The 23,936-nt window shown below is 43.2% G+C and overlaps 2 protein-coding genes across 9 annotated transcripts in view; both read right to left on the bottom strand.

Annotated features, from left to right (window-relative positions):
- Positions 1-23,936, bottom strand: part of LOC138669788 (plasma membrane calcium-transporting ATPase 4-like) — a 486,684-nt gene that overhangs the window by 348,989 nt on the left and 113,759 nt on the right. The gene's annotated exons all lie outside the window — the stretch shown is intronic.
- On the bottom strand, positions 10,943-12,512 carry LOC138671617 (uncharacterized). Its single transcript, XM_069759793.1, has 2 exons — positions 12,169-12,512; positions 10,943-11,825 (listed from the first exon to the last, which is right to left on the bottom strand). Exons 1-2 carry the CDS (start codon positions 12,510-12,512, stop codon positions 10,943-10,945), a joined length of 1,227 nt encoding a protein of 408 aa, XP_069615894.1.

Raw genomic sequence — 23,936 nt, 5'->3', positions numbered from 1 at the left:
GTTATTGAATCAGTCAGGGCCTGGGGATGTGTGGAGGGTTAGTTTGTTGATGGTATCTTCTATTTCAGTAGCGGAGAAAGGGGCAGTCATATAGGCTAGGTCGTCGGTTGATAAAGATGGGAGATTAATTGATTCGAGGTATTTGTTGATATCTGGGAGATTGGATTGTGAGGGGGAGGAGGTTGGTTTGAGGTTATATAATTTTTGGTAAAATTGAGCGAATTTGTTATATCTTGGGGATAAGTCAAAATATCCTTTTTGGAGGTGGCTACAATTCTGTTGATTCTGTTGTGGATTCTTTTACTATTTATTATTTTGGACATATAAGATGTTGGTTTGTTTAGTGCGGAATAGTATTTATATTTTGAGGATTTTACTGCAGCATCTTAAGGAATGCAAATTAGTGATTCACGTTTTTGTCTCAGATTTTAAAGTTCAGATTGGAGAGAGGATGATTGAGATTGATGGGCTAAAATTTCTGATTCTTTATTATGGATTTGGGTTTGAGTTTCTATGATCTCCCTTCTATTTTCTTTTTTAATTTTTGATGAGATACCAATGAGGGTACCTCTAAGTATGGCTTTGTGGGAACACCAATTGTTGAAAGGGTTGGTAGAAGATTTGTTGTCTAGAAAGAATTGAGAGATGGCCTTCTCTATGTTTTGCTTGTGAATGGGATTATGAATAATATTAGAGTTACACTTCCACATGTTGGCTTTCTTGAGAGGGGGACCTAATTGAATTAAGCTAAGGACTGGAGTGTGGTCAGAAAAGGCCTTTTTATCTATGGAAACATCCAGAAGTCTAGGGAGAGTGAGCACGTCCGTAAGGATTAAGTCAATACGGGATGCGGACTGATGGACATTGGAAAAGAAAGTATATTCTCTTGACGACGTGTTAAGGCAGCGGAATGCGTCGAATAGTTCATTTTTAAAGATCCGCTGGTTTAAATTTTCCGAGGACCTCCGAATGTGTGAGGAAGAATATACAGTACTATCCGGTGTGATGTTAAAGTCTCCGACGAGAAAGTTCTCCTTGTCTGACTTTGGAAATAATTTTCAGGAGTTTGTTTAGAAATCGAATCTGGTGACGGTTAGGGGCATATATGTTAACTAGGGTTCAAAGTTGTTCGTTAATTTTACAGACTAAGGCTACTTTCACACTAGCGTATTTCTCCGGGCGTCGAAAAGCATCGTTTTGGTAAAAAAAACGCATCCTGCAAAATCTCCAGCAGGATGCGTTTTTTTCCCATAGACTTGCATTAGCGACGCATCGAGACGGATTGTCATGCGTTGTGTACGTTTTTCTACGGATGCGTCGGAATGTCCCGACACGTCGTCTGGAAAAAACGTTGAGTGTAACTTTTTTTGTTTGCGCAGTAAAAACGTGTCGCGTCGCTTCCTTATTAATGCGTCATTGGCTACAATGGCGGTCTATGAGCGCAGGATGCGTCGGGACACGTTTTTTGACGGAATGCAGCGCTGCAATCCGTTTTTTTACACTGAGCATGCTCAGAAGCTGGATTTTGTTGCCAATTTCAACAGACAGCACCCAATCTATATAAACCAGGCCTGAGCCTTCAACCCCAGATATGCCAAAGACTGAAGACAGAAGCCAGCCTGCCTGCCAGCATCTGCCCAGCCTGCCAGCCTGTGCCAAGCCTGCCAGTGTCCAGAGGCCTGCCAGCTTAAAGCTGCAGCATTCCAGCGTGAGTATATATACTGCCATTTTTTCGTGCGTCTGTGTGCATGTGTGTGTGTGTGTGTGTGCATGTGTTTGTGACGTACTGAATACAGTCAGAGCTATACCAGAGCTAAACCTGAACCAGAGCTAAACCTGAACCAGAGCTAAAACCTGAATACAGCCAGAGGCCTGACATCGTGCTGCACCAGCCAGCGTCCTGCTCCAGCATGAGGCCTGCCCTTGTGAATCCAGTCAGCTTTGAGCTCCAGCCTGATTCCTGCCATTTTTGCATTTGTCTGTGGGTGTGTGTGTGTGTGTGTGCGCGTGTCTGTGTGTGCCTTGTGCTTTTGGCTGGCTGTGTTATTTTGTGTGTGTGGATGTGTGTTTGTGTTTGCGTACGGCTGTGTGCTTTTGTGTGTGTTCGTGCGTTTTATGCCTGCACCTGTGTGCTTTCGTGCATGTGCATGTGTCTGTGATTGCGGGTGCATGCGTCCATGCACGTGTGTTGTTTTTTTTTGTTTTTTTTTTTACTGTGATGTATTTACCAAGTTGTGCGATTTGTGCAGCCTGTGGTTAGTTTGAGAGCGTGTGTCAGCATGTGTCAAGCGTATGTGTTATTTGTTTTTCAACATATATTTTTTGTGTTTTATTGCTGAATTTCCATTTGATGTACTTGTATTTAACATAAAGAGCAGTATCGCTCCTATTGTGATAAAACACTAAAAAAATTTACAAACAAAAAAAAAATTAATAAAAAGTTTATGAAATATCTCCGTAGTATCATTTCACAAAGGTAAATTTTTAACTGGTGTATGTACAAATGTCCACACAGGCAAAACTGTGTTGGTGCAGGGTTTATTTTTAAAGATAAAAGGTAATCTAATATTTTTTTAAGAAGGGAAATGAAATGTGGTTCAGCTGGATCTTTTAAAATCACATATATAATCAATACATTTTGAACTGGTGTGCAGGCCTTTCAAGTTTCAAAGATATATATATATATATATATATATATATATATATATATATATATATATATATATATATATATATTTTTTTTTTTTTTTTTTTTTTTTTTTGGGGGGGGGGGGGGGGGGGGGGTGCTAGAAGTAAATGGTTTTAAAGGTAGCACATACAATACCATAATGGAATCCAGCTCAGACTGGAGGGCCTGTAATTTTGGGGGTGTTTTTTATCTCCAAACCTTCGCAGGTGGCCTGCATGAACATTGCTCTGATAATGTCAGCAGGGTGGTTATTACATCTTTTACATTTGGGACTTTGGGGGTTTGTTTCTGACAATATAAACTTGTCATACTTGCAGAGCCAACAGGGACAGAAGTGCCGAGGCCCACCCAGGAACACTGCCCACAAGGGACCACTGCCGCCCAGACGGGACCCAGGGACCACAGCCGCTTTGCTGCTGTAAGTATTAACCCCTTTACCCCCAAGGGTGGTTTGCACGTTAATGACCGGGCCAATTTTTACAATTCTGACCACTGTCCCTTTATGAGGTTGTAACTCTGGAATGCTTCAACGGATCCTGGTGATTCTGACATTGTTTTCTCGTGACATATTGTACTTCATGATAGTGGTAAAATTTCTTTGGAACCTGCGTTTATTTCTGAAAAAAAGAGAAATTTGGCGAAAATTTGGAAAATTTCACAATTTTTCAAATTTGAATTTTTAAAATCACAGAGATATGTCACACAAAATACTTAATAAGTAACATATCCCACATGTCTACTTTACATCAGCACAATTTTGGAACCAAAATTTTTTTTTGTTAGGGAGTTATAAGGGTTAAAAGTTGACCAGCAATTTCTCATTTTTACAACACCATTTTTTTGGGGGGACCACATCTCATTTGAAGTCATTTTGAGGAGTCTATATGATAGAAAATACCCAAATGTGACACCATTCTAAAAACTGCACCTCTCAAGTTGCTCAAAACAACATTCAAGAAGTTTATTAACCCTTCAAGTGTTTCACAGGAATTTTTGGAATGTTTAAATAAAAATGAACATTTAACTTTTTTTTCACAAAAAAATTACTTCAGCTCCAATTTGTTTTATTTTACCAAGGGTAACAGGAGAAAATTGACCCCAAAAGTTGTTGTACAATTTCTCCTTAGTGCGCCGATACCCCATATGTGGGGGTAAACCACTGTTTGGGCGCATGACAGAGCTTGGAAGCGAAGGAGGGCAATTTGACTTTTCAATGCAAAATTGACAGGAATTGAGATTGGATGCCATGTTGCGTTTGGAGAGCCACTGATGTGCCTAAACAGTGGAAACCCCCACAAGTGACACCATTTTGGAAAGTAGACCCCCGAAGGAACTTATCTAGAGGTGTGGTGAGCACTTTGACCCACCAAGTGCTTCACAGAAGTTTATAAAGCAGAACCGTAAAAATAAAAAAATTTTTCACAAAAATCATCTTTTTGCCCCCAATTTTTTTCCCAAGGGTAAGAGAAGAAATTGGACACCAAAAGTTGTTGTACAATTTGTCCTGAGTACGCCGATACCCCATATGTGTGGGAAAACCACTGTTTGGGCGCATGGGAGAGCTCAGAAGCGAAGGAGCGCCGTTTGACTTTTCAATGCAAAATTGACAGGAATTGAGATGGGACTCCATGTTGCATTTGGAGAGCCACTGATGTGCCTAAACATTGAAACCCCCATAAGTGACACCATTTTGGAAAGTAGACCCCCTAAGGAACTTATCTGGATGTGTGGTGAGCACTTTGACTCACCAAGGGCTTCACAGAAGTTTATAATGCAGAGCCGTAAAAATAAAACAAAATTTTTTTCCCACAAAAATTATTTTTTAGCCCCCAGTTTTGTATTTTCCCGAGGGTAACAGGAGAAATTGGACCCCAAAAGTTGTTGTCCAATTTGTCCTGAGTACGATGATACCCCATATGTGGGGGGAAACCACCGTTTGGGCGCATGGCAGAGCTCGTAAGAGAAAGAGCATCATTTGGAATGCAGACTTAGATGGAATGGTCTGCAGGCATCACATTGCGTTTGCAGAGCCCATAATGTACCTAAACAGTAGAAACCCCCCACAAGTGACCCCATATTGGAAACTAGACCCCCCTAGGAACTTATCTAGATGTGTTGTGAGAACTTTGAACCCCCAACTGTTTCACTACAGTTTATAACGCAGAGCCGACAAAATAAAAAATCTTTTTTTTTCCCACAAAAATTATTTTTTAGCCCCCAGTTTTGTATTTTCCCAAGGGTAACAGGAGAAATTGGACCCAAAAGTTGTTGTCCAATTTGTTCTGAGTACGCTGATACTCCATATGTTGGGGTAAACCCCTGTTTGGGCACACGGGAGAGCTCAGAAGGGAAGGAGCACCGTTTTACTTTTTCAACGCAGAATTGGCTGGAATTGAGATCGGACGCCATGTCGCGTTTGGAGAGCCCCTGATGTGCCTAAACAGTGGAAACTGTTATGACCTGGTGGTCAGGACAATAATGGACCTGGTGGTTAAGAGCACATGGCATGACCTGATAGTTACTGATAATAAGGACGAGCTCTGGGACGTGGGAACTCTGCTGACCGCAATCCCTAAACCTATCAAACACACTAGAAATAGCCGTGGATTGCTCCTAACGCTCCCTATGCAACTCGGCACAGCCTAAGGAACTAGCTAGCCCTGAAGATAGAAAAATAAAGCCTACCTTGCCTCAGTGAAATTCCCCAAAGGAAAAGGCAGCCCCCCACATATAATGACTGTGAGTAAAGATGAAAATACAAACACAGAGATTAAATAGATTTAGCAAAGTGAGGCCCGACTTACTGAACAGACCGAAGATAGGAAAGGTTACTTTGCGGTCAGCACAAAAACCTACAAAAAGACCACGCAGAGGGTGCAAAAAGACCCTCCGCACCGACTCACGGTGCGGAGGCGCTCCCTCTGCGTCCCAGAGCTTCCAGCAAGCAAGACAACAAATAAAATAGCAAGCTGGACAGAAAAATAGCAAACCAAAGAAATACAAGCTGGAACTTAGCTTCTGATGGGAAGACAGGTCACAAGAACGATCCAGGAGTGAACAGACCAATACTGGAACATTGACAGGTGGCATGGAGCAAATATCTAAGTGGAGTTAAATAGAGCAGCAGCTAACGAATTAACCTCGTCACCTGTGAAACTCAGAAACACCCACCAGAGGAAGTCCATGGACAGAACCAGCCGAAGTACCATTCATGACCACAGGAGGGAGCCCGACAACAGAATTCACAACAGGAAACCCCCAATTATAACTGAAACCCTAATCCAAACACATCCCTAACCCTAATTCCAATGGTAACCCTAACCACACCTCTAACCCAGACACACCTCTAACCCTAATCCCAACCCTATTCCCAACCGTAAATGTAATTCAAACCCTAACCCTAACTTTAGCCCCAACCCTAACTGTAGCCTTAACCCTAACTGTAGCCTTAACCATAGCCCTAACCCTAGCCCCAACCCTAACCCTAGCCCCAACCCTAACCTTAGCCCTAGCCCTAACTTTAGCCCCAACCCTAACTGTAGCCTTTACCCTAGCCCTAGCCCTAACGGGAAAATGTAAATAAATACTTTTTTTTATTTTTCCCTAACTAAGGGGGTGATGAAGGGGGGTTTGATTTACTTTTATAGCGGGTTATTTAGCAGATTTTTATGATTGGCAGCCGTCACACACTGAAAATGTTACCAATAAAATCTTCAACTCGTCCCGCAAAAAACAAGACCTCACATGACTCTGGACTAAAATCTGGAAAAATTATAGCTCTCAAAATGTGGTAATGAAAAAAATATTTTTTGCAATAAAAAGCCTCTTTCAGTGTGTGACGGCTGCCAATCATAAAAATCCGCTTTTTATTGCAAAAAATATTTTTTTCATTACCACATTTTGAGAGCTATAATTTTTCCAGATTTTGGTCCAGAGTCATGTGAGGTCTTATTTTTTGCGGGACGAGTTGAAGATTTTATTGGTAACATTTTCGGGCACGTGACATTTTTTGATCGCTTTTTATTCCGATTTTTGTGAGGCAGAATGACCAAAAAACAGCTATTCATGAATTTCTTTTGGGGGAGGCGTTTATACCGTTCCGTGTTTGGTAAAATGGATAAAGCAGTTTTATTCTTCGGGTACGATTACACTGACACCTCATTTATATCATTTTTTTTATGTTTTGGCGCTTTTATGCGATAAAAACTATTTTACAGAAAAAATAATTATTTTTGTATCGCTTTATTCTGAGGACTATAACTTTTTTATTTTTTCGCTGATGATGCTTTGTGGTGGCTCGTTTTTTGCGGGACAAGATGACGTTTTCAGCGGTACCATGGTTATTTATATCAGTCTTTTTGAACGCGTGTTATTCCACTTTTTGTTCGGCGCTATGATAATAAAGTGTTTTTTTGCCTGTGTTTTTTTTTTTTTTTTACGACGTTCACTGAAGGGGTTAACTAGTGATACAGTTTTATAGGTGGGGTCATTACGGACGTGGCCATACTAAATATGTGTACTTTTATTAAAGAAATGTATTTATGGGAATAATATTTTTTTTTTCATTATTTAGGAATTTTATTTATTTATTTATTTTGTACACATTTGGAAAAAAATTTTTTTACTTTTTTACTTTGTCCCAGGGGGGAACATCACAGATCGTTGATCTGACAGTTTGCACAGCACTCTGTCAGATCACCGATCTGTCTCAGAGCGCTGCAGGCTTACCGAGCGCCTGCTCTGAGCAGGCACTTGGTAAGCCACCTCAATCCCTGCAGGACACGGATGCCGCAACCATCTTGGATCCGGGCCTGGGGCAGGGAGGGAGGGAGGTAGGAAGACCCTCGCAGCAACGCGATCACATCGCGTTGTTTCAGGGGGCTCAGAGAAGCCCGCAGGGAGCCCCCTCCCTGCGCGACGCTTCCCTGCACCGCCGGCACACCGCGATCATGTCTGTGACCGCTCCTGGAACATAGTGCCGGATGTCAGCTGCGATAGGCAGCTGACACCCGGCCGCGATCGGCCGTGCTCCCCCCGTGAGCGCGGCCGATCGCTATGACGTACTATCCCGTCGAGGGTCAGATAGGCCCAGGGCACCTCGACGGGATAGTACGTCAAAGGTCAGAGAGGGGTTAAAGACCCTACAGCTTCAATTTGAATGTGTATAGTAGATTACAAGGGTTTTTATACTTGCAGAGCCAACAGGGACAGAAGTGCCGAGGCCCACCCAGGAACACCGCCCACCAGGGACCACAGCCGCCCGGACGGGACCCAGGGACCACAGCCGCTTTGCTGATGTAAGTATTAAAGACCCTACAGCTTCAATTTGAATGTGTATAGTAGATTATAAGGGTTTTTATACTTACAGAGCCAACAGGGACAGAAGTGCCGAGGCCAGGAACGATGTCTTCTTCTGAGAGCCCTTCTCCACAGCAACAGCGTGTTGCAGTAATTATCAATGTTTACATTTGATGTAGCTACACGTAAAATGTTTTTTTATCACTATATGCCTTTATTCTTTTTCACAGGAAGCTGAATCAGCCGAGGGACTCTCAGAAGGAGACAAGAGGGGTGGAGAAAGACAAGGAGAGGGCGCACAGAGTGTAAGTTTTGTCGAAACAGCTTCACGCATCACTGAGAAACCAACACAAAAAAAACCATGACATCATACATAACAGTACACATACAACATATGCATAACTTTAACGTAATTCTTTTTAATGTTTTCCAGTCTGCTGCACAGCGAGATCCTCCCAGCCGCTCCCGGAGCTGAAGTTCTCGTGGCCGCAGTCGCCGACAGGTGTGGTTTGTTTTTTTTTACCTCTATTCTAATCTTTTTTGGTTTCTGTGTAGTAATGTTCTTTTTATTTTTTTTATAAATATCAACAGCGCGCTGCCGATTCAGACGCAGAGGACACGATGGGCATAGATGTGGACCGTCTCATTGAGGAGGTCCGCGAACGGCAGCCGCTCTGGCATATGGGTGACCGCCGCCATGCAGACACATATGTGACCCGTCGGCTTTGGGAGGAAGTATGCCGTAATGTTTTGCCGAGGTGGGAGGACCTTGATCCAAGCCAGCAGACTCAAGAATGTAAGTATAAACTTCACAGTTATGTTTTGAACAGAATGAAATGCGTTAAAACTAAGGCTACTTTCACACTAGCGTAGGATTCGGCCCATCGCAATGCGTCGGGCCGAGATTCCGACGCTAGCGTTTGATGCGCTGCACAACGGAGGCAGCGGATGCATTTCTCCGGCGCATCCGCTGCCCCATTGTGAGGTGCGGGGAGGTGGGGCGGAGTTCTGGCCGCGCATGCGCGGTCGGAAAAAGCGGTCCATCGGCAGCAAAAAACGTTACATTTAACGTTTTTTGCTCCCAGCAGTCCGCCAAAACATGGCGCACCTGTCGCACGACGGTTTGCGACGTGTGTCAATGCGTCGGTAATGTTACTCTATGGGGCAAAAACGCATCCTGCAAACAACTTTGCAGGATGCGTTTTTTCCCCTAAACGACGCATTGCGACGTATTGAAAACAACGCTAGTGTGAAAGTAGCCTAACACTTGATTCTATTCTTGTCTTTACAGGTGAAAGGGTTAGGAAGCTGTGGCGGTCACTCAGAGATCGCTACAAGAGGGAGTTTAACGAAGACATGCAGGCCCCGTGTGGCTCAGCTCGCAGAAGAAGGACTCCATATAAATATGGGCCGCCCTTGTCCTTCCTACGTGAGAGTATGCTGCAAAGAGTGTAAGTATTCAACAGGCCATTGAATGACCAATTGTACCTACCTTGTTTGGTTTCAGTCAGGACTTTGCCTCAAATCAATATTGTTATTTGTTGTCTATTTCACAGCACCTTCTCCAGCCACCGGGCGCCTGCACCAACCTCAGACCCCTCTGTAGCGATCTCTCAGGAGTCCGTCACCGAGGGGCACGTCGGTAGGCCACATCCCTCTGACCCCTCATCTGGCCCTTGCGGTACCTCTGCCCCATCCACATCAGACAGCGGTGGAGCAGCATCGCAGCCCTCGTTACTGGAATCTGCCCTTTACCACACCCCTCTGATCCTGCCACCTCTAGACCACCGTTAGGTTCGTGGCGGCAGCGACAGAGGGGTCCGGAAAGGAGCTATGCTCCTGAGTTCTTGCATCTGAATGCATCCTTTCAAAACTCTTTCAAGATTTTGGGAGAGCAAGTGACTGCTGGTTTCAGCATGGTGCAAGCACGCATCAGTGAAACCTACACTGAAACCAGCAGTCGCTTGGATAGGCTGCATTCAGATGTAAGTCAATCACCGGCCAACCTTTTTTTCCAATCAATGCTCAGGAGCATGGAAAAGCTATCTCTTGACCAGCAGATGCAGGTAATGCACGACTGCCATGCTGCTCTACTGCGGGTCATGAGCCAAACTCCCACACCTCCCCAGCCCCAATACCAACCCCAGTGCCAATACCAACCCCAGTCCCAATACCAAACCCAGTCCCAATATCAAACCCAGTCCCAATATCAAACCCAGTCCCAATATCAAACCCAGTCCCAATACCAACCCCAGTCCCAAAACCAAACCCAGTCCCGATTCCCATCCCAGCCTCAAATCCCAATGTCTTCCCCATTGTTTTCCTCGTCAAGCTTTCCTTCCCCGTTTACTATTCCTACCCCTACAACACCCTCCCCAGCTCAGGCTACTGCTTTTTCACCCATCACGCTACACCACAAACGCGTTCCCCACCTATCGACGTGGTCCAACCTTCCAGCCCCTCCGCTACTATCTCCACCCAACAGTTTACTGATTTGTAATTTTGTTGTTTTATTAATTTGCTGTTATGTTGTGTAATATTTTTTGTCTAAAAAAAACAAAAAAGATAAAAAAAAATTAAAAAAATTTGTTAATGAAAAAAAAGGGGGGAAAAGGAAATTTACATTTTACCCTAAAAAATAAAAAAAAATAAAAAAATGCAAAAAAAAACAATGTTGACACTATTTGGTCATTCAACCTATACTTATTAAATCATTTACAATGTTTGTTATTAAATTAATTTTTCAATAAATTATGTTTTTGTTTGAAAACAAAATTGCTTGTGGTGGATTCATTTGATATGTTAATAATTGTAAATAAAAACACACCACACGTTTGAACGTATAACATTGGGTTTATTACACCACATATACCAAAGTGTATTCAACTAATTATGAAGTTGGTGGCAATAAAAAAAACTTTATACACATTTATCACCAAGAACTGAAATAAAAGTTCACACAATGTTATCTTGCCATGGCACCATACCCACAGGTGAAACAAAATACTCAGCAAAGTTGTCCCTCATTCTGGAAACAGAACCGGCAGAACGTACAGAGCTGCTGTGGTAATCCCACAGGGTGGTCTCCAAATCCTCATCATCCAGGGAAACAGGCTCCTTGGAAAGTACATAGTTATGGAGGACCACGCAGGCCTTCACAACCTCATCCACAGTTCGTATGTGCAGAGTTATCGCGGTGAGCAGTATGCGCCACTTTGCAGTGAGAATGCCGAATACACACTCCACCACTCTTCTTGCTCTTGTTAAGCGATAATTGAACACTTTTTTTGTTCTGGTCAAGATTCGGCTTGAGTACGGTTTGAGGAGATGTGGGGACAACTGAAAGGCCTCATCACTCACACAGACATACGGCATAGGTGGTCCTGTTGTTCCCGGGAGTGGTCTGGCTGGTGGAAAGTCGTATGTATCGCCATACAAACAACGGCCCATCGGTGAAGTTTTGAAGACTTGGGAGTCGTTGGACCGTCCATAGGCTCCAATGTCCACAGCCATAAATTTGCAGTTGGCATCTGCTATGGCCATGAGTACGATAGAAAAGTACTTCTTGTAGTTGTAGTACTCCGAGCCTGTTCCTGCCGCTTTTGCTATACTGATGTGTTTCCCATCGACTGCCCCCAAGCAATTAGGGAAATGGCACACTTTCTCAAACTGTTCTGCACTCTGCAGCCAGTTGTCCCTTGTTGGTTGTGGAATGTACTCCGTGTGCAAGGTATCCCATATCGCCAGGCAGGTCACTTTCACTATTCCGGAAATGGTCGATATTCCAAGTCGAAACTGGTAGTGTAGTGACATTAGGGATTCTCCTGTAGCCAAGAAGCTGTGAAAAAGCAAAACAAAAGTTATAAAAGATTGTAAAGACAGCTAAATGACATTTGTAAGCAATTTACATACATTTATTTATTTGTTTTTAACCAATTTAAAAATGCCACTTTTTTTGTTTTGTTTTGGATGTTGCAGTGCACATTAACATCAACATTTTTACATCTCAGCATACATAAGCCCATACATGGAAAATATTAACATGGTCCAGAAAATGCAACGCTGTGTACAGCGCTGTATTTTGGGGACCATGTTCACTGCTGATGTTGTTTTCTATTCGTTAAAATATGCTGGCATGGCATTAAATATGAGCAATTTGATAAAAAAAAAAATTAACTTACCGCAGGGTCACCATCAGCCGCTCCGCCGGTGTAATGGAAGACCTCATGTGTGTGTCCTGCCTTTGGATGACATCCCCAACTTTTTCCAGCAACACATCAAAGTGGTCCTGCCTCATCCGAAGATAATTATAAAATTTCTCCGGGTTCTGCCGTAACTCCATGTACAGGGTAGAATAGACGCCCCGGGTCATCCGCAGTGCGTTAATGGGATGAATGCAAAGTCGGTGAACCATCCTCCGACTTTCTGATGCCGCCTCCTGCTCCCGAACCATGATATCCAGGCGATTGGTCTCAAAAATCACATCGGTAACCACATTCGCAATCCTCCCAAGCACTCCTTCCATCTCTGCAACTTTCTCTAAACACTTTCAAAGATGGGCTGTAAAAACTGTCTGTATATACTTTACCATATTTTCCAGTAGCCAATCCCATAAAAGGAGACTCCCACTTTTAGGCGTGAAAAAAGGATCCATCATAAAAACGGATGAAACGGATGGAAAAAACGGAAACAACGGATACAACGGATCCAGTTTTTCTACGGAACCGTCTAGCGAATCGCCGACGGATCCGTCGAAATAATGGAAGCGTTGTATCCATTTTTCTGTCTTTGCGACGCATCCGTCGATGCGTCGCAACGACGCTTTTCGACGCCCGGAGAAAAACGCTAGTGTGAAAGTAGCCTTAGATGAGGTATCTTCCGTTGGCGTCCTTGTATTCATTTATAGCTTCAAAGGGAGTGGAGGAACTAATCATGGTGATTACTCCTGCTTTTTTCTGAGGGCCGCAACATACAAAGATATGGGGGAATTTAGTTTAAGTTGTGGATGGTTATTAATCATGAATTTAAACTCCTGTATACAGGTGATATCGGTATGGGATCTTTCTAATTCCCTCCAAAGGGAGATCCTCTTCCGTGGGCTATTTAAGCCTTTCACGTTGTAAGAGGTAAGTTTAAAGCTCATAGTTTGGAAAAGGTGCAAGAATGATTAGCAAATAACTATGTATCCTATAACAAACAATTACAATTATATAAAACGCTCAAATGCTTGAATGCAATCGGTGAAAATCAACAAGAGTCGACCTGTGAAAAGAAACAGTAAAAAAAATGAACAATAAACATAGGCAAATCACTCAATAGTGAATCGCTACTAAGCACTCGGGGTATTACTCGTGGACGGGTAATAGTGAAACCCAGTGTGAACATGGAAGGAACCTAGTGGTCAGTAAAGTTACTTGTCACTTTCTATTACTTTGTCTTGGTCTTGAGATGGACTTTAGAAAATTGGAAGCTTCCTCTGGGGTGAAGATGGGAATAGTTTTGCCGTGGTAGCGAATTAGAAGTTTGAGGGGGAAACCCCAATTGTACGAAATTTCTCTGTCCCTGAGAGCAGAGGTGACACTGGAAAAGGAGCGTCTAGCGTCCAATGTAAATTTTGACAAATCTGGTTAGACTTTCAGGCTACTGCATGGGTCAAGAAATACTTTTTGTTCTTTTAGGTATTTTAGGATTTTTTCCTTCGTCTGGAAAAAGTGTACCCTCAGGATTGTGTCCCTGGGAACGTCAGCTGCTAGTTTTGGTGGCCGTGGAAGTTTGTGGGCCCTGTCTATCTCGAGATCAGATGAAGAAAGATTTGGAATGGCTAACTTAAAGATATCTTTGATATGATCAGAAAGTTATTCTGGTGGGACGTTTTCCGGGATGCCGCGTATCTTTCTATTGCTACGGCGACTTCTGTCTTCCACGTCTGAGAGTCTGAGTTTAAGTTTATGGACCTCTGCAGACAGTTCTTGTATGTCGAAGGACGAATCGGCAGATTTACGTTCGAGTCTCTAGTCTCTTCATGGTTGGCAATTTTTTCGGAGAACTTTTCGAACATGTTGTCCAATTTGCGGTCAAACTGTTGTCTTTGATCTTTGAAAATTTTGTCCATATCTCTTCTCATTTTTTCAAAATTCTCAGATAGGTTGACCAAACAGGATAGTACGTCGCCCTGTAGCAATTCAGGACCTGCTTTGGATCTCGCTAAAGATGGAAAGTCTTTTTCGTAGTTGTAATTTGAGGGATTTTTCTTAGTTTTGGTTTTGGAAGGGGAGGAATTCGGAGAAATGTCCTCTGACTCAACTTCCGAGTCAGATTGTTCATGTGAGGAGGTGCAAATATTTCCCCATACTCCTGGGGTGCTTCTTTTGAGGCTTTGAGATGTGTCCATCTCCGCGAGGGCCTGATTATTTTTTCCCATATTATCGGGTAGACTTTGGTAATAAGAAGATTGTTTTATAGGAGAATTGTATCGGCGACGCTTCCGAAAAGGGCGAGCGCTTACCAGTGCCGAGCAGGCCGGTTTTTATGATAAAAGTTGGGGCAATGGAAGCCCGATGTCTCTGTGATATGTGGATCTAGATCCACGTCGGCTGTGTTTCCTTGTGCACAGTGCCAGGGTCCCGCCGCTCTGTAATATGAGCCCTATGGCTGTGGGGGCCTTGATGGGAAGACTGCGGTGGTTCAGGCCATACACTGCGGTCCTTTGTGTTGCGCTGGCAATTGCTTCACAGCGAACTTTAGTGCCACTTCTCTCTTCAGGGAGGCACCTGTGTATTCCTGGGGGGTATGAGGAGCTCTCTGGCTGTCCCAGGCTTCTTAGGAGGATGAGGGAGGGGCCGGGCCGGATGTGGAGAAATTTAGCCCCTGGATTCAGGCCTGCAGTGAGGTGTAGACCGCAAAGGCCTCAAATAGGTCCAAAATTGATCAAAATTGGTCCCAAGCGATCTAGTAGCTTCTTGAGGTGATGATAGAATGGAATTAAGCTGATTAAGTCGGATTATAAGGGTTTCACAGGAGCACCCGGTTCCTATGTCCTCATGTCGCAAGGCATAGGCCAAGCCCCCCCTATGTGGAGTTTCTAAAACAACACTTCCTGCCATGGTTCAAGAGGAAGAACTGTGCTTTCTGCAGCAAGATCATTTTCATGCATGATAATGCACCGTCTCATGCTGCAAAAAACACATCTGCATCTCTGGCTGCTATGGGCATAAAAGAGGACAAACTTATGGTGTTACCACCATCTTCCCCTGACCTCAACCCCATTGAGAACCTCTGGAGCATCATAAAAAGGAGTGTCTATGATGGCGGGAGGCAGTTCACATCTAAGCAACAGCTCTGGGAGGGTATTCTGTCCACATGCAAAACAATTGAAGCAGAAACCATCCAAAAACTGACAAATTCAATGGACGAGAGAGTTCAGAAGCTTCTTTCGAACAAGGGGTCTATGTGCAAACTGTAACATCACCTAGAATAAAGTTTTCACTTAAAAACTGTTTGATTTCATTTTGTAATAAGCAGATAATGCTTATAACTTCACAATTGACCATTTTTTGTTCAAAATTAAATAAAAAAGGTTGAAAACTTGCTGTGAATAATAATTTGGAACTTGCATTTTGAGTGTTTTTTTTTTTTTTTTTTTTTAAAAGAGACTTTTCATAGGCAGTTTGTTCCAAAACATTGCAATTATACTAGAATAGTAGATGACTGGAAAATAACAATGACTGCAATTTAGATAGGTGATTTAGAGAAAATATGAGGAAATATTATTTGCATAATAATTTGGAACATACAGTTCTATGAAAAAGCTTGGGCACCCCTATTAATCTTAAGCTTAATGTTTTATAAAAATTGTTTTTTTTTGCAACAGCCATTTCAGTTTCATACAGTGCCTACAAATAGTATTCAACCCCCTGCAGATTTAGCAGGTTTAATAAGATGCAAATAAGTTAGAGCCTTCAAACTTCAAACAAGAGCAGGATTTATTAACAGATGCATAAATCTTACAAACCAAAAAGTTTTGTTGCTCAGTTAAATTTTTATAAATTTTAAACATAAAAGTGTGGGTCAATTATTATTCAACTCTTAGGTTTAATATTTTGTGGAATAACCTTTGTTTGCAATTACAGCTAATAATCGTCTTTTATAAGACCTGATCAGGCCGGCACAGGTCTCTGGAGTTATCTTGGCCCACTCCTCCATGCAGATCTTCTCCAAGTTATCTAGGTTCTTTGGGTGTCTCATGTGGACTTTAATCTTGAGCTCCTTCCACAAGTTTTCAGTTGGGTTAAGGTCAGGAGACTGACTAGGCCACTGCAACACCTTGATTTTTTTGCCTCTTGAACCAGGCCTTGGTTTTCTTGGCTGTGTGCTTTGGGTCGTTTTCTTGTTGGAAGATGAAATGACGACCCATCTTAAGATCCTTGATGGAAGAGCGGAGGTTCTTGGCCAAAATCTCCAGGTAGGCCGTGCTATCCATCTTCCCATGGATGCGGACCAGATGGCCAGGCGCCTTGGCTGAGAAACAGCCCCACAGCATGATGCTGCCACCACCATGCTTGACTGTAGGGATGGTATTCTTGGGGTCGTATGCAGTGCCATCCAGTCTCCAAATGTCACGTGTGTGGTTGGCACCAAAGATCTCGATCTTTGTCTCATCAGACCAGAGAAGCTTGAACCAGTCAGTCTCAGAGTCCTCCAAGTGATCATGAGCAAACTGTAGACGAGCCTTGACATGACGCTTTGAAAGTAAAGGTACCTTACGGGCTCGTCTGGAACGGAGACCATTGCAGTGGAGTACGTTACTTATGGTATTGACTGAAACCAATGTCCCCACTGCCATGAGATCTTCCCGGAGCTCCTTCCTTGTTGTCCTTGGGTTAGCCTTGACTCTTCGGACAAGCCTGGCCTCGGCACGGGAGGAAACTTTCAAAGGCTGTCCAGGCCGTGGAAGGCTAACAGTAGTTCCATAAGCCTTCCACTTCCGGATGATGCTCCCAACAGTGGAGACAGGTAGGCCCAACTCATTGGAAAGGGTTTTGTACCCCTTGCCAGCCTTGTGACCCTCCACGATCTTGTCTCTGATGGCCTTGGAATGCTCCTTTGTCTTTCCCATGTTGACCATGTATGAGTGCTGTTCACAAGTTTGGGGAGGGTCTTAAATAGTCAGAAAAGGCTGGAAAAAGAGATAATTAACCCAAACATGTGAAGCTCATTGTTCTTTGTGCCTGAACTACTTCTGAATACTTTAGGGGAACCAAACAGAATTCTGGTGGGTTGAGGGGTTGAATAATAAATGACCCTCTGAAAAGACTTTTCACAATTTAAAAAAAAAAAATAAAGAAATAACATTCTTTTTTGCTGCAGTGCATTTCACACTTCCAGGCTGATCTACAGTCCAAATGTCACAATGCCAAGTTAATTGCAAATGTGTAAACATGCTAAATCTGCAGGGGGTTGAATACTACTTGTATGCACTGTATATCTAATAACTGTTGGACACAGTAATGTTTCTGCCTTGAAATGAGGTTTATTGTACTAACAGAAAATGTGCAATCTGCATTCAAACAAAAATGGACAGGTGCATAAGTATGGGCACCCTTATTTTCTTGTTTTAAATACTCCTACCTACTTTTTACTGACTTACTAAAGCACTTTTTTTGGTTTTCTAACCTCATTGAGCTTTGAACTTCATAGCCAGGTGTATGCAATCATGAGAAAAGCTACTTAAAGTGGCCACTTACAAGTTGTTCTCCTGTTTGAATCTCCTCTGAAGAGTGGCATCATGGGCTCCTTAAAACAACTGTCTAATGATCTGAAAACAAAGATTATTCAACATAGTTGTTCAGGGGAAGGATACAAAAAGCTGTCAATTTCCACTGTGAGGAACATAGTAAGGAAATGGAAGAACACAGGTACAGTTCTTGTTAAGGCCAGAAGTGGCAGGCCAAGAAAAACATCAGAAAAGCAGAGAAGAAGAATGGGGAGATCAGTCAACGACAATCCTCAGACCACCACCAAAGAGCTGCAGCATCAACTTGCTGCAGATGGTGTCCCTGTGCATCGGTCATCTATACAACGCACTTTGCACAAGGAAAAGCTGTAGTTCCCCTTAGACGATTATATATATATTAGATACCTGTATGGCATCTCCTCCTGTATATAGTATAGAAAAAAAGTAAAGAAAAAAAATATATATTGTTCCAATAAATGCATTTCTTTATCTAAATAAAAAAACAATAAAAGTACAGATATTTATATCGTCGCGTCCGTAACGACCCGACCTATAAAACTGTCCCACTAGTTAACCCCTTCAGTGAACACCGTAAAAAAAAAAAAAACACGAGACAAAAGACGACGCTTTATTATCATACCTCCAAACAAAAAGTGGAATAACACGCGATCAAAATGACGGATATAAATAACCATGGTACTGCTGAAAATATCATCTTGTCCTGCAAAAAACGAGCAGCCATACAGCATCATCAACGAAAAAATAAAATAAGTTATATTCCTCAGAATAAAGCGATGCAAAAATAATAATTTTTTATATAAAATAGTTTTTATCGTATAAAAGCGCCCAAACATAAAAAAATGATATAAATGAGGTATCGCTGTAATCGTTCTGACCCAAAGAATAAAAGTGCTTTATCAATTTTACCACACATGGAACGGTATAAAAGCCCCCCCTAAAATAAATTAATGAATAGCTGGTTTTTGTTCATTCTGCCTCACAAAAATAGGAATAAAAAGCGATTAAAAAGTGTTACGTGCTCGAAAATGTTACCAATAAAAACGTCAACTCGTCCCGCAAAAAAACAAGACCTCACATGACTCTGTGGACCAAAATATGGAAAAATTATAGCTCTCAAACTGTGCAGACGCAAAAACTATTTTTTGCGATAAAAAGCGTCTTTTAGTGTGTGTGACAGCTGCCAAACATAAAAATCCGCTTAAAAAAAGTTCTAAAAGTAAATCAAACCGCCCTTCATCACCCCCTTAGTTAGGGAAAAAGTAATAAAATTTGTAAAAATGTATCTATTTCCATTTTCCCGTTAGGGTTTGGATTACATTTATGGTTGGGATTAGGGTTATGGGTGTGGTTAGGGTTATGGTTGGGATTAGGGTTAGGGGCGTGTTTGGGTTAAGGTTTCAGTTAGAATTGGGGGGTTTCCACTGTTTAGGCACATCAGGGGCTCTCCAAACGCGAAATGGCATCCGATCTCAATTCCAGCCAATTCTGCGTTGAAAAACTAAAACAGTGCTCCTTCCCTTCCCAGCTCTCCCGTGCGCGCAAACAGGGGTTTACTCAAACATATGGAGTATCATCGTACTCAGGACAAATTGGACAACAACTTTTGGGGTCCAATTTCTCCTGTTACCCTTGGGAAAATACAAAACCGGGGGCTAAAAAATAATTTTTGTGGAAAAAAAAAAAAAAGATTTCTTATTTTCACGGCTGTGTTATAAACTGTAGTGAAACACTTGGGGGTTCAAAGTTCTCACAACACATCTAGATAGGTTCCTTGGGAGGTCTAGTTTCCAATATGGGGTCACTTGTGGGGTGTTCTACTGTTTAGGTACATCAGGGGCTCTGCAAATGCAACGTGACGCCTGCAGACCATTCCATCTAAGTGTGCATTAAAAACGGCACTCCTTCCCTTCTGAGCACTGCCATGCGTCCCCAAACGGTGGTTTACCCCCACATATGGGGTATAAGCGTACTCAGGACACATTTTCCAGCAGGGGGGTTAAGACCTGCCTCCCTGTCTAAAGAAAGGTATTTTGGCGAATTTATAAAACGCTTTATTTTGGCAATAACTGCACCAAAAACTAAAAGAGCCACCTTGTTAGAATGCAGCATTACTGCTGCACAAGGTGGCTCTTTTTAGTTTATAACGGCTGGAGGGGGTGACAGAGGCCCTTTAATCCCTTTCTGCTAGCTGACGGAATAGTATGTCAGCTGGCAGATCCCCTGCTTTGAGGTGGGCTCCGGCGGTGAGCCCACCTCAAACCCGCGACATGTCAGCTGTTTTGTACAGCTGACATGTGCGCGCAATGAGCGCGAGCGGAATCGCGATCCGCCCGCGCCCATTAACTAGTTAAATGCCGCCGTCAAGCGCTGACAGCTGCATTTAACTAGAGCTCCCGGCCGGAAGTGCTCTCACTGCTGACCCCGTCACATGATCGGGGGCCAGCAGTGCATTTCCATAACAACCAGAGGTCTCCTTGAGACCTCTATGGTTGTTGATGGCCGATTGCTTTGAGCGCCACCCTGTGGTCGGCGTTCAAAGCAACCCTGCATTTCTGCTACGTAGAGGTGATCTGTACTACACCTCTATGTAGCGGAGCCGATTGAGTTATGCATGCTTCTAGCCTCCTATGGAGGCTATTGAAGCATGCCAAAATAAAAAAAAAAAAGTGATTAAAAATATTTAAAAAAAATACAAAATATATAAAAGTTCAAATCACCCCCCTTTCGCCCCAATCAAAATAAAACAATTTAAAAAAAAATCAAACATACACATATTTGGTATCGCCGCGTTCAGAATCGCCCGATCTATCAATAAAAACAAAGGATTAACCTGACCGCCAAATGGCGTAGCGAGAAAAAAAATCAAAACGCCAAAATTACGTTTTTTTTGGTCGCCGCGACATTGCATTAAAATACAATAACGGGCGATCAAAAGAATGTATCTACACCAAAATGGTATTATTAAAAACGCCAGCTCGGCATGCAAAAATAAGCCCTCCCCTGACCCCAGATCACAAAAATTGGAGACGCTACGGGTATCGGAAAATCGCGCATTTTTTATTTCTTAGCAAACTTTGGAATTTTTTTTCACCACTTAGATAAAAAATAACCTAGACATGTTAGGTGTCTATGAACTCGGAATGACCTGGAGCATCATAATGGCAGATTAGTTTTAGCATTTGGTGAACATAGCAAAAAAGCCAAACAAAAAACAAGTGTGAGATTGCACTTCTTTTGCAATTTCCTCACGCTTGGAATTTTTTTCCCGTTTTCTGTTACATGGCATGGTAAAACCAATGGTATTGTTCAAAAGTACATCTCGTCCCGCAAAAAAAGTTATGGCTCTGGGAAGGAGGGGAGCAAAAAACGAAAATGAAAAAACGGAAAAAGCTCCAGGGGTGAAGGGGTTAAAATCAAAAGGCAAGTCAGATGGAATGAGTGGAATTTTTGGAATGAAAAGGTCCTCTCCTTTGGCACATCCTGCTGCTCAGCTGTGTACCTAATCCTATCCTGTGTGATACTGTCTACTGAGCCGTGTATCTAATCCTATCTTGTGTGATAGTCTGCTGAGTCGTGTATCTAATCCTCTCCTGTGTGTTATGGTCTACTGAGCCTTGTATCTAATCCTATCTGGTGTGATACAGTCTGCTGAGCTGTGTATCTTATCCTCTTCTGTGTGATACTGTGTGCTGACCCGTGTATCTTATCCTATCCTGTGATACAGTCTGCTGAGCAGTGTATCTAATCCTATCCTGTGTGATACTGGGCTCCCCCTGCAGTCAGAGGGTGGTCTGTTTTGGCACAGTAATAAATTATGCTATTTCCAGCTTTACAGAAGGAGGATAACACCATAGAAATGCTAAGAGTAATAGGCCTCAGTTACCACAACTGTCTACAAGGAAAACTGTTGCTCATAGCAACCAAACACAGCTCAGCTTCTTGAAAGATGCTTAGTGATTGGTTGAAGATACACACACATTTTTATATACACTGCTCAAAAAAATAAAGGGAACACTTAAACAACAGAATATAACTCCAAGTACATCAAATTTCTGTGAAATCAAACTGTCCACTTAAGAAGCAACACTGACAATTTCACGTGCTGTTGTGTAAATGGAATAGACAACAGATGGAAATTATTGGCAATTATCAAGACACACGCAATAAAGGAATAGTTCTGCAGGTGGGGACCACAGACCACATCTCAGTAGCAATGCTTTCTGGCTGATGTCTTGGTCACTTTTGAATGTTGGTTGTGCTTTTACATTCGTGGAAGCATGAGACGGACTATACAACACACACAAATGGCTAAGGTAGTGCAGCTCATCCAGGATGGCACATCAATGCGAGCTGTGGCAAGGTTTGCTGTGCCTGTCAGCGTAGTGTCCAGAGGCTGGAGGCGCTACCAGGAGACAGGCCAGTACACCAGGAGATGTGGAGGGGGCTGTAGTAGGGCAACAATCCAGCAGCAGGACCGCTACCTCAGCCTTTGTGCAAGGAGGAACAGGAGGAGCACTGCCAGAGTCCTGCAAAATGACCTCCAGCAGGCCACAAATGTGCATGTGTCTGCACAAAATGGTTAGAAACCGACTCCATGAGGATGGTCTGAGTGCCCGACGTCCACAGACGGGGGTTGTGCTCACAGCCCAACACCGTGCAGGATGCTTGGCATTTGCCACAGAACACCAGGATTGGCAAATTCGCCACTGGCGCCCTGTGCTATTCACAGATGAAAGCAGGTTCACACTGAGCACATGTGACAGACGTGACAGAGTCTGGAGACGCCATGGAGAGCGATCTGCTGCCTGTAACATCCTTCAGCACAGCATGACCGGTTTGGCAGTGGGTCAGTAATGGTGTAGGGTGGCATTTCTTTGGAGGGCCGCACAGCCCTCCATGTGCTCGCCAGAGGTAGCCTGACTGCCATTAGGTACCGAGATGAGAACCTCAGACCCCTTATGAGACCATATGCTGGTGCAGTTGGCCCTGGGTTCCTCCTAATGCAGGACAATGCCAGACTTCATGTGGCTGGAGTGTGAGCAGTTCCTGCAAGATGAAGGCATTAAAGCTATTGACTAGCCCGCAGGTTCCCCAGACCTGACTCCAACTGAACACATCTGGGACATCATGTCTCACACCATCCACCAAAGTCACGTTGCACCACAGACTGTCCAGGAGTTGGCGTATGCTTTAGTCCAGGTCTGGGAGGAGATCCCTCAGGAGATCATCCGCCGCCTCATCAGGAGCATGCCCAGGCGTTGTTGGGAGGCACATGGAGGCCACACACACTACTGAGCATCATTTCCTTGTCTTGAGCCATTTTCACTTAAGGCTACTTTCACACTAGCGTTTTCTGCAATCCGTCACAATGCGTCGTTTTGCAAAAAAAACGCATCCTGCAAAAGTGCTTGCATGATGCGTTTTTTCCCCATAGACTTGTATTGACGACGCATTTGCGACGGATTGCCACACGTCGCATCCGTCGAGCGACGGATGCGTCGTGCTTTGGCGGACCGTCGGGAGCAAAAAACGCTACATGTAACGTTTTTTGCTCCTGACGGACCGCTTTTTCCGACCGCGCATGCGCGGCCGGAACTCCGCCCCCACCTCCCCTTACAATGGGGCAGCGGATGCGCCGGAGAAATGCATCCGCTGCCTCCATTGTGCAATGCGTTAAACGCTAGCGTCGGAATCTCTCCCCGACGCATTGCGACGGGGAGATTCCGACGCTAGTGTGAAAGAAGTCTAAGTTGGATCAGGCTGTAACTTCATTTTCCAAGTTGATTTTGATCATCATTCCAACTCCAGACCTCCGTGGGATATTAGTTGTGATTTACATTGATCATTTTTAGGTTTTATTGTTCTCAACACATTTCACTATGTAATGAATAAAGATTTACAACTGGAATATTTCATTCAGTGATATCTAGGATGTGGAATTTTAGTGTTCCCTTTATTTTTTGGAGCAGTGTATATAGATAAACATATATAAAAAAGACAAATAATAATATATATATTAAAATATATAAAAAGGACATCTACTATATAATTGTCTAAGGGTCACTTCCGTCTTTCTGTCTGTCCTTCTGTCTGTCTTTCTGTCACGGATATTCATTGGTCGCGGCCTCTGTCTGTCATGGAAATTCAAGCCACTGATTGGTCGCAGGAAAACAGCGATGGGCACAGTCCGGAAGA

This window comes from Ranitomeya imitator, chromosome 3 (assembly GCF_032444005.1).
Source record: "Ranitomeya imitator isolate aRanImi1 chromosome 3, aRanImi1.pri, whole genome shotgun sequence".
In the NCBI taxonomy this organism is placed as follows: Eukaryota; Metazoa; Chordata; class Amphibia; order Anura; family Dendrobatidae; genus Ranitomeya; species Ranitomeya imitator.
The sequence above is the reverse complement of the archived record's forward strand: the minus strand, read 5'-3'. Positions and strand labels throughout refer to the sequence as shown.

What these genes read in the sequence shown, in the direction of transcription:
- LOC138671617 (XM_069759793.1), bottom strand. Translation starts at nt 12,512, where the DNA reads ATGGAAGGAGTGCTTGGGAGGATTGCGAATGTGGTTACCGATGTGATT. An exon ending in CGGCTGATGGTGACCCTGCG is followed by an intron (nt 11,826 to 12,168) that starts GTAAGTTAATTT and finishes GCTTTTTCACAG; the next exon opens with CTTCTTGGCTACAGGAGAAT.